At 39.6% G+C, this 15,044-nt stretch overlaps 1 protein-coding gene across 2 annotated transcripts; it reads right to left on the bottom strand.

Annotated features, from left to right (window-relative positions):
- Positions 1-6,710: 6,710 nt before the first annotated feature.
- LOC137065497 (uncharacterized) lies at positions 6,711-14,294 on the bottom strand. Of its 2 annotated transcripts, none has more exons than XM_067437167.1 (11): positions 14,220-14,294; positions 13,986-14,040; positions 12,097-12,161; positions 11,956-11,991; positions 10,375-10,660; positions 10,096-10,232; positions 9,974-10,006; positions 8,884-9,169; positions 8,570-8,712; positions 7,150-7,192; positions 6,711-6,982 (listed from the first exon to the last, which is right to left on the bottom strand). In XM_067437167.1, the coding sequence occupies exons 2-10, from the start codon at positions 13,994-13,996 to the stop codon at positions 7,152-7,154; spliced, it is 1,038 nt and encodes a 345-aa protein (XP_067293268.1). In that variant the 5' UTR covers positions 13,997-14,040; positions 14,220-14,294; the 3' UTR covers positions 6,711-6,982; positions 7,150-7,151. The 2 variants fall into 2 exon arrangements, with proteins under 2 accessions (XP_067293268.1, XP_067293269.1); XM_067437168.1 differs by having other exon boundaries at positions 6,711-6,978.
- Positions 14,295-15,044: the final 750 nt, after the last annotated feature.

Below are 15,044 nucleotides of genomic sequence, written 5' to 3'. Positions count from 1 at the left end.
ACGGGATTTATCATTTACACTACACAACATTACATAAAGCACCAAAACTTCAAAGGAATTATATTTGAAACTAGACTTCTGAGTAATGCTAAAGATATTATTATAAATTACAGCAACACCCCCTTTACCTTTCAGACGTGGCTCGTGTTTATAACAATAATCTTGGGGAGTGGACTCATTTAAAGTAATGTAGTCATTAGGTTTTAGCCAGTTCCCTTTATCGAGGGAACTTCCCACTGCGTCGGAACGACGAAATGGGGACGCTTCCTAAGCATCAGCGACTCTGAAGTCTGAATAGAAACTAGACCAATCCGATTGGTGTGCGTAATGACGTCATTGTGACGGCGTACCCGGAAGTATAAAAGGGGAGCCGGCGCATAATGGCGGCAGTCTTTGTTCTTCAGCAGGCGCTCTGTGTTACATTGTCTGTCTATTTACTGTTGTTCTGTCCAGTTGCGATTGAGTGTGTGTTTGAGTAGTTTAAAAAGTGAGAATGGAGAGAGAGTTTAAGCAGTGTGTGCATCCTTGCCCTCGTTACATCTCGGGCTCGGATACACACATGCTTTGTGTGCAGTGTCTGGGTGTTCAGCCCGCTCGGGCGGCTCTCGAGGGAGAACACTGCACATCGCCTGTGAACACTGCGAGTGGCTGACACTCAGACTGCTCCGCTCTCGGCTGGCCATATTTGATGAGACCAGTCAGCCTCGTGAGCCCCGTGGTTCTGGACCCGCAGTTGCTGAGGCGGCTCGGCGTCGCAGATCATGGGGCTCATAGCGGGACTTGTCAGAGGGTTTTGGGACTGCTGCGGCACTTTCCCAATCCTCCTCTGACAGTTCTGATGATCTTCCTTCCCGTGTGGAAGCCCGCTCTGCGGCATCTTCCCCCGGGGTGGAGGGTCAGATGCTCGTTCTCTCCGGTTCTGAGGAGCCAGAGGGAGCGGGAATCGAGGCGGGGGATGAAGCGGAAATTATACGTTTCATCCACCCGTCCATGAGGAGCTGGTTGAGGTGTTGACCCAGGCGGTGGCCAAATTAAAGATCGAGTGGCCACAAGAAACGCAGGAAGTCCAGCCACCCAGCAGGCTGGACGACCGGTTTCTTTCGCACCGGGTCCAAACACCGCGCCGGGGCTTACCTTTCTTCCCGGATCTGCACACTGAGGTGTGCAGATCGTGGAAGAAGCCCTACTCCTCGCGTGTTTCCAATCCCCCGGTGTTGGATTATTCCAATGTTCTGGGGGCACGCGAGGCGGGCTATGGGGCAATGCCGCGGGTGGAGGATGCTCTCGCGAGCTATCTTTCGCCCGAATCGGCATCGTCCCTGAAAGCTCCGGTGCTGCCCACCAAGCCCTGTCGTGACACCTCGGCTTTGGTGGGCAAGGCTTGTATGGCGGCTGGACAGGGCTGGTAGTTCCCTGCACACCCTTTCCATTCTGCAGGCCTACCAGGCCGACCTCCTGAAGGAGTTGGACGAGGGGGAAGTTCCCTCTCCGGAGGACATTTTAGAGCTGCGGAAGGCCGCAGATTTGTCTCTCCGCATTACCAAGGAGATGGCCTGTGCCATCGGCCGCTCCTTAGCTGGTATGGTAACTGTGGAGAGGCATCTCTGGCTGAATTTGTCAGGGATAAAGGAGAAAGATAGATCTTTTCTCCTTGACTCCCCGATCTCGCCTTCTGGGTTGTTTGGGGACGCGGTTAACGCCGTGGTCTCCAGACACAAGGAGGCGAAGAAACAGTCAGCGGCCTTCCAGCAATTCCTCCCTCGCCGCTCTAAACCAGGGAAGGCTGGCCCTAGCGGGCAGCCTCAGCCGTCTGCCAGCTCCTCGCATTGGCAGATGCAGAAGGAGAGCGTCGCCTCTAGAGCCCCTCCTCCGGGAGCTTGGCAACAGAGGCGGTTAGGGTTATAAACGGGATTTATTATTTACACTACACAACATTACATAAAGCACCAAAACTTTAAAGGAATTATATTTGAAACTAGACTTCTGAGTAATGCTAAAGATATTATTATAAATTACAGCAACACCTCCCCCTTTACCTTTCAGACGTGGCTCGTGTTTATAACAATAATCTTGGGGAGTGGACTCATTTAAAGTAATGTAGTCATTAGGTTTTAGCCAGTTTTCTGTCAAACACAGCACATCTAGGTTATGGTCTATAATCATATCATTAATAATAAGCGCTTTTTGAGAAGGGGATCGAATATTCAGCAACCCAAGCTTTATCATTTGTTCATCTGCATTATATATGCTGTTTGTTTGCTGGACATCAATTACATTTGTACTGTTAAAAGGATTTGATGGTTTTTGTTTTTGTTTTGTATTTACTAATTTGGGGAACATACACAGTCTATGTGATAATATCTAGGTGAAAGAATCTCCATGTACTCTGATTTTGCTGATTCTGGTGACGTGAGACAGCTAGCAGACGGTTGGTTTAGCCAGTTTGTCTGCTTCCTGACCTGGGCCCCGGTGAGTCAAGGTTTAGCTCTAAGACTATGTGCCAAATTACTAGAGAGAAGAGCAGCACCAGCCCAGCAGGGATGAATGCTCTCTATCTTCAACAGGTCAGGTCTGCCCCAAAAACTTTTCCAATTGTCTATGAACCCTGTTATTTTGCGGACACCACTTAGACAACCAGCCATTGAGTGATGATAATCTGCTAACTATCTCATCACTCCTTTTAACAGGGAGGAGACCAGAGCAAAAGACTGCCTTTGACATCGTACTTGCGAGTTTACACACCTCTTTAATGTTAATTTTGGTGATCTCCAACTTGTGAAGTCGAACATCATTAGTGCCAATGTGAATAATAATCATATAGAATTAACGATTAGCTTTTCCCAGCAGTTTTAAATTTGCTTTGATGTCAGGCGCTCTGGCTCCCGGTAAACATGTGTATATGGTGGCTGATGTCTCTGTTTTCACGTTCTGTGTAATAGAATCATCAATAACTAGGGCACTTCCAACATGATCCTCAGTGGGTGTGTCACTGAGTGGGGAGAACCTGTTTGATGTTCTAATCAGAACGGAAGAGTGATTTTTGATCCGCAAAGTGTTTTTTTGATCCGCGATACATCAAACGAATTTTATTCTTTAGCTAACAGTTCTCCAGTTCTTCGGGTTCCGCGACCATGAAAGCGAAAATTAATCTTTCTCACCTGCCATCTCACATAATGACCAAATAAAAGTATGATATGCCTGATAACACTAAAAAGGAGATAATAAACCACAAACTCAGTTCATTACTGACGGTGTCAGAATGAGTGTGGATTCTGTGTATACGTTTGCCGCCTATCAATGCTTATTAATGTGGTTTACTTGTAAGATTTTGGTCATATTTCCCTCAAACCCAAAGCCTGAATTTTCCATTATTTGTGATAAAGCGCTTCCCCGGCAATCGCAGAATTTTCTGGGTTTTTGTGTTTTTACTGTTAGGCACTAGGGGACGCTATTACGCATATTCTGAATGAGTACAAAATCTCCTGATCAAAACACACAAAAGGAAGACCCAGTAAAACAAACGATTGCATGTAATCATATTCATATGCAAAATAACATGATCATCATTATTAAACAGCTTATAAATTGCAAAACTATCTAATGTAACTAAATGAAATGTGGACCCAAGGCAATCTACAGGATGATGCAAGCATTAAGGGTGTTGACGGACTTGATCTACTCCATCTGTGTTTGATCATTGCTCTGAATCTGATCCTGATGTAGTCTTTCACAAAAATGAGATTTTCTCAGCTTTTGTTCAAAATGTTGCTTTTTTATGAAACTTAAACATATTCAAGTGTTGATAAAAAAAGCATTAAGCTAGAAAGCTAAAATAAAATATTCTATAGTTTATTACATTTTTGTGAAAAATGGTCCAAACCCGGTGACTGACAACTTTTTTTTTTAAACGCTAGCAAGGAAAGAGTTAAGCGATCATGTTATTAAGCCCTGGGCCTTTTATTGTCATGTGTTTAATTGGTGGTTGTGTTTTTGATAAACTTTTTGATCCAGAAACACACAATACAACATGTGATGCTGTAGTAATTTATTTATGTAGAAAGCAAAGATAAACAAAGAAGGGTAAATACACACCCCTCTGGATTAAACTGGGGTGAAGAATCAGGTGCAATTTAAAAAACATTTCAAACCTTTACTGAATGACTGAATAACTAATATATTAAATGGATAGTTCACCCAAAAAGGAAAATTCTGTCATCATTTACTCTCCCTCAAGTTGTTTCAAACCTGTATGAGTTTCTTTCTTCTGCTGAACACAATGGAAGATATTTGCAAGAATGTTTGTATTTAAGCAGATTTTGGGCCCCATTGACTACCATAAAAATACTATGGTAGTCAATGGGGACAACAATCTGCTTGGACACACACACACAAAAAATCTTCCTTTGTGTTCAGCAGAAGAAAGAAATTAATACAGGTTTGAAACAACTTGAGGGTGAGTAAATGATGACAGAATTTTAATTTTTTGGGTGAACTATCCCTTTAAAGTAAAAATAAACTGATTTGCAGGGGTTGTATTTAACACACGGCAGCATATATTTTTTAAATCTTGTTTATTTTTTTATTTTATGCTGCCAACAATTCAAGCTATACATGTTTTTGTTCAATAATAATAATTATTATTATTATTGAACAAAAAATGTTTTTATTGTTTGTGACAAATTTCTTCTTATTAATTTTTCACACAGTTTATTAGGTTATTAGAATAAATTTGTATTAAAGTTTATGGGAAAGCAAATTCTAAAGAATTGTTCACAAAGATTCTCCAATGCAAGAGTTACTGAATCGCTCTGATAAATCTAACTAATTACATACTGATTTGAAAAGTGAAAACTTAAAATTAAGCTTAAATGTCAATCAGTGTATTTGTTGACTGGCTGTTCATATGGAACATGCTATCTTTCAAAAGTTTAGTGGGTATGGTATTGACATCCCCCAGGAGGTTCCTCATCTGGTCCATTACGGCCTTCATCTCCTGTTTCTTCTGCCTCACTTTCTGTTAAAAATAATACATTTATTATTTTATTCAGCAAGCATGCATTGAATTGATAAAAAAAAAAAAGACCCCTCCAAATCACTGAGTTCAGGTGTTCAATTCCTTCATGACCACAGGTCTATAAATCAAGCTCTAGGCATGCAGACACTTCTACACACATTTGTGAAAGAATGGGTCGGTCTCAGGAGCTCAGTGAACTCAAGCGTGGCCCCGTGATAGGTTACCACGTGTGCATGATATTTCCTCACTACTTAATATTCCACGCTCAACTGTTAGTGGGATTATAACAATGTGGAAGCGATTGGGAACAACAGCAACTCAGCCACGAAGTGTTTGGCCACGTAAAATCCCAGAGCGGGGTCAGTGCATGCTGAGGGTCAAAGTGTGCAGAAATTCCCGTAAACACACTCCTAAACCTTGTGGAAAGCCTTCCCAGAAGAGTTAGAGATTTTTGTGGTTAAATAGATATTACATAATAAGGAGAGACCAAATACAAATCTGTTTTGCATTTTTACATTATGCAATGTACTATTTATTAAAAGCAAGTGTAAATTTAATAGTGTTTAACATATTTAATCCAAAAAATATAAACTAATGGTCAACTTATATTTTTAACAGTTATCTTATTTTAGCAGTCAAGCTTGTACAAACTGGTCACAGCAACCCGATCATAAATGCGTATAAATAGTACGAGTGTGCAATGTCGTGGAATGTATACGCCAAAACTCATTTTGGCGTGCATATGATACGCTCTTTATGGCGTATATATATGACACGCGCTTGGGTAGGTTTAGGGTGGTGGGGTGGGGGGTTCGTATGTATAATGCGCCATAAAATGCGTATCGTATGCACACGAAAAACAGCGTGCCATAGACACGCCAAAATGAGTTTTGGCGTATACATTCTACGACATTGCACACTCGTACTATTTATACGCATTTTTGTGAGAATACCCAGGTCACAGACACAAAGATGCAACTTTAATTTCCCCAAGCCGATTGCTCTTTAAATCCCCACCATCTAAAAGTTTTCAGGGCATTTCAAGTTTGATTTTGATGTGACATAAAGTAGTGATATCTAAGACCCCGTCCACACAGAGATGCATTTAGCTGTATACGCTAAAATTTAGTACCACACGGATCCAGCGTTTTGGGAGCATAAATCTGATATTTTTTTAAACCAGATCCCAGAGTGGATAAATCTGAAAACGACACCCTTGCATTTTCGTGTGTAGGGGCTACAGCCAATCCGTATATTTTGTGAAACGGTGATGTCATCCCACCATGTCCTGCACGGGAAAGACTAGAAGGGATAAAACTACAGGCACTGGGCATGCGCACATCAATACTGCGTCATTTCCTGCATCAACCCTGACTCAGAACTACGCTCAAGCATTATGAGTGCTTTGAACTGGTGCACTTGCCGCGATCGCTCAGGACAATAATTTGCTCTTTATAACTGATCATTAAAGTTAATATTTATTGATTTGGTGGTAGTGTTGTTGATTCTGGGACAGAAGGTTGGACATCCTCATTCTGTCCCTTGTTTTTCTTTTTTTTTTTCTAAAATGTAAGTCTTTACTTTGTTACCAGCTCCTCAACCCTAGATGGGTAGCTTTAACTCTATACCTCCTCCTCCTCCTTATTGGTAAATATCTAAATCAACATTTTTTGATCCAGAAACACACAATACATCATGCGATGCTGTAGTAATTTATTCATGTAGAAAGTAAAGATAAACAAATAAGGGTAAATACACACCCCTCTGAATCTGGTTTAGTTAAACAAAAAAAAAAAAAAAAAAAAAAAAAAAAAAAAAAAATCAAACCTTTACTAATTGTGCACTGAAACTGATCTTTTATCTTAAGGGTAAAATTAAATCAATGAAAAAAAGTGCTCAGAAAAGAGTAGTTTGGTATTTTGCTTGTAGGATCAGTGGACTGTGGTGTAACATCTCATTCCACTCTATCTGGCAATGAAAACAGGAAAGAAATCATTAAGACAATTTACACATAGAAAAGGTTTGGTTCTGGACAAGAAGTGCACGATGACGAAGAAGATAGCTGAATTAGCTTTTAAATCATATACACAGGAGATTCAGGAGAAGGGTAACCAAACATTAGCATTTATACTTACATTTATCGAGGACAGGGAGAGTGTGAATCAATACAGCCCATCCCTTAAATGAACAGAGACAAACGAGATAATTAATGAACTAATCAACAGCAGAGAAAACAAGGTCACAAAGAGCAGAACTAAAAACACAAAAGATCAGACATGTGACACACATAGTATGTATGTATGCATGTATGTATGAATTATATATATACTGCTGAAAAAAATTAAAGAAACACTTTGAATACACATAAGATCTCATTGGGGAAAAATATGATGCTGGAAATCTCTACTAATATGGACTGGGTAATGTGTTAGGAACGGAATGATGCCACATCGGTTGATTGAAATGAAAATGATCAATCTACAGAGGACTGAATTCAAAGACACACTGGAAATCTAAGTGAAAAAAGAGCAGGTTAGTTTATTTTGCTGAAATTTCAATGCAGCAACTCAAAATGGCACTCAGGATTTCATCCCGATACCCAATGCCTGTCAGGGTGCCATTGTCTAGCCTTTAGAGGTCTATGTGTCCCTCCATGGATTTGCCTTCTCAGACCATCACTGACCCATCACCAAACCAGTCATGCTGAATGATGTTACAGGCAGCATAACTACCCAGCTTCTCCAGACCCTTTCACGTCTGTCACGTGTGCTCAGGGTGAACCTGCTCTCATCTGTGAACAGCACAGGGCACCAGTGGCGGACCTGCCAATTCTGGTGTTCAATAGCAAATGCCAATCAAGCTCCATGGTGCCGGGCAGTGAGCACAGGGCCCACTAGAGGACGTCGGGCCCTCATGCCACCCTCCTGAAGTCTGTTTCTGAATGTTTGGTCAGAGACAGTCACACCAGTGGTCTGCAGGGGTCATTTTGTAGTGCTCTGGCAGTACTTATCCTGTTCCTCCTTGCACAAAGGAGCAGATACCGGTCCTGCTAAGTGGCTAAGGACCTTCTACTGCCCTGTCTAGCTCTCCTAGAGTAACTTTCAGTCTCCCAGAATTTTCTCCATGCTCTTGAGACTGTGCTAGGAGACACAGCACACCTTCTGGTAATGGCACGGACTGCCTGTGCAACCTCTGTAGGGTCCAGGTATCGCCTCATGCTACCAGTAGTTACACTGATCCTAGCCAAATGCTAAACTGGTGAAGAGTCAGAAAAGATGAGTTGGGGGAAAAAAAAAGTCAGTGGCCTCCACCTGTAAAACCATTCCTGTTTTGGGGGTCTTCTCATTGTTTCTCATCTAGTGCACCTGTTGTTAGTTTCAGTAACACCAAAGCAGCTGAAACTGATTAACAACCCCCTCTGCTGCTGAACTGACCAGATCAATATCCCTGGAGTTTAACTGATTTGATGCTTTTCTCTGATTAAAAAGTGTTCCTTTATTTTTTTGAGCAGTGTATATAGTATTTGCACACCGTCTCTCTCCTTTTATCACTCACCTGCATACACCTCGACCTCACACAGTGTAAAAAATTCCTTGTGGAGTAACTTGGGTATGAAAATATTGACATATCGCCCCTTAATAGGCCTAAACGTAAATGTTTTTGACTCTCCGGCTGGAATGGACTCAATAGTTGCCGCTCTGTGAAGACACACAGTAACAGAGAAATAGAGATGGGCGTATCAGAACAGCATGAATAATATTAAATATACTTCTGTCAAAGACAAGTTTGTATTAAAAAGATTAATTCCAAGTAATTGTATCTTATTTACTCATTTTCTAACCAAGTATTAAGAGAGAGACCATACTCACAGCTCATTATTGTTGCCATGATGGTCTAGGCTGTTGCCGATACGGATCTGAGCACCATTTATCCTCTCTGCAAAACCATCTCCTCGATTAGTGATGCGAACTCTGGTTACCTCTTGTTCTTCCAGCAGGTCAACTCTCCACCAGGGGTTCCTCTCCTCTCTAGTATGACTGCATGAGCCACCATCCATAATTGAATTCCTGTTGCCATCAACAGCATTTTGAGCAGCTGCCTTGTGCCGCGGGTGTGTGGAAGACTGGACAGCTGTGCCTCCAAGAGCAAGATTCCCTGTTTAACATAAAATAATAAACAATTACTTTTTTCCTTATCTTTAATGTGCTAAAGTAAAAATAATGCTAAGCTATGTAATCCAAATGATTATTACATGTCTCTCTGAATGATTGTGATTGGTCAGTAGTGACATTCTGAGGTCAGATATTTCCAGATAGCGAGCGTCATCAGTAGCAGCGCTCTATAACAGAGAGCTCATCCGGTTTCTGAAGCCGGCCTTTCTTTGATGTTTCTTGTATCACACATGGACCCGCTCTCTCTCGTTTCATTCAAACACAACTGGTGCCAGCTCTGTTATGGTTTGTGATTGTATCGAAGTATTTTTAGTATTAAGAGTACTGTAGTGTTCGTCTTGTTGCCTGAATGATTGCTCTTGTACACAGTAATGGATTCTAAGATACTAAACAGCTAAGAATTAAATATGTTTGTCTCTCAACTCTATATGTCTATGTAATTATTTTAATTTACTGTACATGACTGTACATTATCCCTTAAATGTTTTAGTTTGAACTTGTTCGGTTGTCTTGGTGGGAATATTTTTTCTTCCTGGAAGCTTTGCATTATTCAAGTGAGCTCATAAAATATTTCAACTCAAATCAATATTTTGTATCAAAAATTGGTCTAAATGTATTATTATTATTTCTTTCTCTTTGTTTTGTTGTTGTTTTTCACTCTTCTGTATGTTTTGTATCAATGGTCTCTTACTGTGTATAAACTATTCTTTTGTTAATTTGCAATTTTGTCCAATAAAAAACATTATATATGTCACTGACAACATTCAAAGTAATGAAGAACACTCACTTGGAGCACAACCGTACGCTGATGGGTACTTTTCTGTTGATAAAATAATAACAATTATACACACATTAATAAGTACATAAAAAAATTATATCACAGAGTCATCTTCTCTCTCTGTCCCTTACCTCCAAACACCTCGACCTCACACAGTGTGAGATATTCACTACGCCCAGGAATAAAAATGTTGACATAATGCCCCGTAATAGGCTTAAACTCAAATGTTTTTGTCTCTCCGGCTGGAATGGACTCAACAGTTGCCGCTCTGTGAAGACACACATTAACAAAGAAATAGAAATGGGCGTATCAAAACAGCATGAAGCATATTAAATATACTTCTGTCAAAGACAAGTTTGTATTATAACACTCATTTTCTAACCAAGTATTAAGAGAGAAACAATACTCACAGCTCATTATTGTTGCCATTGTTTTCTAGGCTGTTGCCGATACGAATCTGAGCACCATTTATCCTCTCTGCAAAACCATCTCCTCGATTAGTGATGCGAACTCTGGTTACCTCATAAAATTCCAGCAGGTCAATTCTCCACCAGGGGTTCATTTCCCCATTAGTTTGACTGCATGACCCAACATTGAAAATTGAATTCCTGTTGCCATCAACAGCATTTTCAGCAGATGCTTTGAGCGTCTCATTTGTAGAGGACTGGACAGCTGGTGCTCCAAGAGCAAGATTCCCTGTTTAACATAAAATAATGAACTATTTTAATAACTTTAAAAAAAAACAACTTTAATGTGTTAACCCAAAATAATGGGCAAACTAATCCTAAGATATATAATCCAAATGATAATTACTTGGCTCTCTGAAATACTTGATTCTGATTGGTCAGTCATGACATTCTGAGGTCTACTAGGGCTGATAGGTCTTTAACTCATTTGGTAGCGATCGCATCGTTATCTTAATACCACAGGCCACAGCTACATTTTCATTAGCTATGCTTAACATGTTGATGTGGTGTCGGAGCACACTCCTCTCTTTCATGATCGCTCCTAATGTTTGCCTTTTATCAAATAAGAGCATAAGGGTTATGTAATATTTATCAAATGACTAAACTGATGATACTTGACCTCAAGGCTAGATTATTGTAATGCTCTACTGGGTGGTTGCCTTCACACTTAATAAACAAACTCCAGCTGGTCCAAAACGCAGCAGCTCGGGCTCTTTCTAGAACCAGGAAGTATGACCATATTAGCCCAGTTCTGTCAACACTGCACTGGCTCCCTATTAAAACTATTGCAATCTCAAAACTCTGACCAGTTGATAATACCTAGAATATCTAAATCAACTGCAGGCGGTCAATCCTTTTCCAATTTAGCACCTAAACTCTGGAACAGTCTTCCTAGCATTGTTCAGGAAGCAGACACTCTCTGTCCGTTTAAATCTAGACTAATCTCTTTAGTAATGACTTTAGTCTCTTTACAGCATACACAGAACATTTATCATTTATATTATTCAGATCAGTTTAATGATTGTTAGGCTGCATTAACTAGGTCAGCCGGAACGGGGAACACTTCCCATAACACCTGATGTACTCGTTACATCATCAGAAGAACAGCATCTACCCTAATATTAGTCTCTCTGTTTATCCTGAGGTTTACTGCAGTCAGCCGTATCCAGGCCGGATCCAGATTAGATGAAGGACCTGCGCCTGGACACGACCACAACACATCCTTGAGGTGTCAGAAGAGACTGTGTCTACTAGACTCTCCTTTGTGACTTCAACAAAATGATCGGGAATGACTAAAACGCTGTATTATTCATGCCAGACATATAGTAAAACATACGGCCCCATAAAAAAACAAAGCAGCACATATACGTCCCATACTCTGAATTTGTGTACACCTACACAGCAGTGAGTAGAGAACATATGAACGAATGTACATAAAGACAGTTATCAAATATACAGTAAGAATATTATATGTGTGTTATATGTGTGTTAGTGTCAACATTTAAAGTAATGAAGAACACTTACTTGGACCACAAGGGCACGATGGCATGACGATCTTTACTGTTAATAAAGTAATGACAGTTAGACACATTATTAAGTACATACATTTAATCTGGTTACAGATTTTTAAATCCAGGCATTTTACTTGTATTATTCTAAACGTACCTGTGGGATCAGCGACGCACATCACAGTAAAAAGTGTTAGAAACAAAATCCCACGAACGGCCATCCTGATATAAGACACAACAACACATCACCTCATCTCAGCATATGAAGGAATCATTTTCAGTTTCTCATCCTCATTTAAACAGAGAAACTGGGGACTAACCTGCCTCAGTTCTTTGGATTTTAAATGTCTTTGCTGAGTTTGTTCTAGTTTTAACTTATATACTAGCCTAGAAATCTAGACGCACCCTAGCGGCAGCAAATTTAATCTGCCCGCAAGTGTCTTCTAGGAACTCTCAATACCCTTCTGAGCTGTATTCCCCTCACTCTGGACGGGCCAATCACATCGTGTATAGAGTCGGCGGGCGGGACCATAATGATGATGCCGTGTTGCGTTTGCGTGCTTCTAGTAAACACAGAAACTGGCGAACGGCGGCGGTTTTTCGAATCAGCTGTGACTGCGATTCTGGAAGACTTGGAGTTAAGCTTTTCTCTGAGAAAAGAACGGCACTGAAGTCCTTCTTAAAAAGGGAAGATGTGTTCGGAGCTTTGCTGACCGGATATGGCGAATGTTTAATCTATCAACGAGCTCTGTTTCACCTTTGTGCTCTGGTTGGTGTAGCGCTATCCTATCGCGTGCAGAGGGAGTTTGAAAGACAGCCGTTTATCCGCCCCTCGGATTGAGCCCTGTCTTTGGCGAGTTTCCAGACCAAACATCTTGATGTGGGTCTGGCTTGTCAGGCTACTTATATACACTACCGGCCAAAAGTTTTTGGTTGGTAAGATTTGTTAAATGTTTTTAAAAGAAGTCTCTTCTGGCCAAGGCTTCAATTAGTTCATCCAAAAATACAGCAAAACAGTTAAATTGTGAAATATTTGTACTATTTAAAATAACTTTTCTATTTGAATATGCAGTTTGTTCCTGTGGTCAAAGCTGAATTTATCATCATTACTCCAGTCTTCAGTTTCACATCATCATTCACTAATCATTCTGATGAGGATTTGTCAGTGCTGTCAGTGTTTAAAACAGATTATTTTATGAATACAAAGTTCAAAAGCACAGCATTTATTCTGAAATAGTAAACTTTTGTAACATTATCACTAGGTACTGTTCAAAAGTTTTTTTGAAAGAAGTTAATATATTTATTCAGCAAGGATGCATTACATTTATCAAAATTGACAGTATATACGTTCATTATAATGTTGATATTTCATTAATTATGATAATAGTTTTATATTTATTAAATGTTCAGTGTTATTTAATGCTTTTGAGAATAATTATCAACACTAATGTTTAGTCACATTTTGCTCTTTATAAAAGACAGATTGTCAATAAAACTGATTCTTGCTGAATGTTGTCTTGTCATTATTGGACTGCAGCGAGTGACACTTCTAGACTATTATATACTATATCTATACACCCTGAGTTGTCCAAACAAAAGTTTAGTTTTATTAGTAAAACCTCATTTGCATATGATGCTCTCAGAGAAACACCACTAACAGCTTCTTCACTAACAAAGCCGTCTTTACGTCAGAACAGTTGCTATTAATCAAACGTGATTGGTTAATATTAAATGTGTGTGTGTTCAATAAGTAACAGTGATGATTTAATGGAATTTAATCTAGCTGCTCTTAATTATCTCACTTGGTTTATTATTTTGTGTTTTTTTCAAAATATGAACTTGACATTTACTCTGATATTATGGTTTTTAAAAAGGAAACATTCAACATGAATTAAAGAACAGTAGCGTTACAAGACTGAACGGCTTAGAGTTTTGAGATTTTTGCAAATGTATCACTAATAAAACTGATCAACTGTATTCAATACATCTTCATTTCTATTATGACTATATCCTGGTGTAGAGCGTTCATAAACATTCATCACTCACCTGGAAATCATCAATGAATCAGCCTCACTGAAGACCTTCACAATTCAGCAGTTATCTGTAAATAATAAATAATACGTTTTATGTCATAAATAAATTACATTATTAATATTTGTTTATAAATAATCACTTTATTAATTATTTATCCAATAGATTAATCATATGAGGAATATCCTGCCCTGTCAAAACATTACAAACCAAAAATGTGCCATTAAACATATGAATATTAATACTCACCAGCAGTCTATGTAGAGGGTCTAGTTGAATAATATTGTGCTCAGAAATGATGCTCTGTTTATTGGTGAATTAAGGCCCTCCTAACCAAAAGAGTCTTATCTGATATCAGTAAAATCAACATTAAATTGACCTATTACAAAAGATTTCCTGTTTTTTAATATTGTGACAGCCCTAGTTCAAACATTACTTTGGAGTTTGAACATTCTGACAGGCAAAGCGAATCGCCCACATGATTGTACACAAAATGAGGCTTTATTTCCGTGATCACGTCACGTGACTGTGAGACGATACACTCTCCGATACGGGGCTTGGAGATTGTGCTGTGTGCTTGATATGCGCCTCGAAGCTTCAGTGTTATTCGTAACATCACTAGCATGTTTTGTGAAGAGCGCAAACTGCAATCCAGGAGAGAGTCCAGAAACATTCAAGTTAAGACAAACACAATTCAGACAGGACAGCTTTGGCCAATACTTTGAGTTTATTGAAACTCAAGTTATCTTTGGTGGTATGGTTCCTTATGAGGGTTCCTGCTCCATAATTAATAGAACGTACAAGAGCTTTAGCATTACAGATGATTAACTCTGCAAATGTAAATTATTTTATTTTTATTATTTTAGATGAATTAGTTACGGTCAGACTTAAGTCATCTAACTTTTCATACAATTGATTGATGAAGAATATGATACAGGGCAACAACTCACTGTGTGAGGAAGCCTATAGAATGCAGTTAGAATGTCCCTAAAATTCAATATATGGGGCAAAAATGCCCAAGTTTTTGTCTCTGTGTTTTTACACTGGGCACGTTTGTTGTGCTCCACGTCAGAT

This window comes from Pseudorasbora parva, chromosome 25, assembly GCF_024679245.1.
Source record: "Pseudorasbora parva isolate DD20220531a chromosome 25, ASM2467924v1, whole genome shotgun sequence".
Classification (NCBI taxonomy): Eukaryota; Metazoa; Chordata; class Actinopteri; order Cypriniformes; family Gobionidae; genus Pseudorasbora; species Pseudorasbora parva.
Note: the sequence above shows the minus strand (reverse complement) of the source record. Positions and strands in the feature narration are given on the sequence as shown.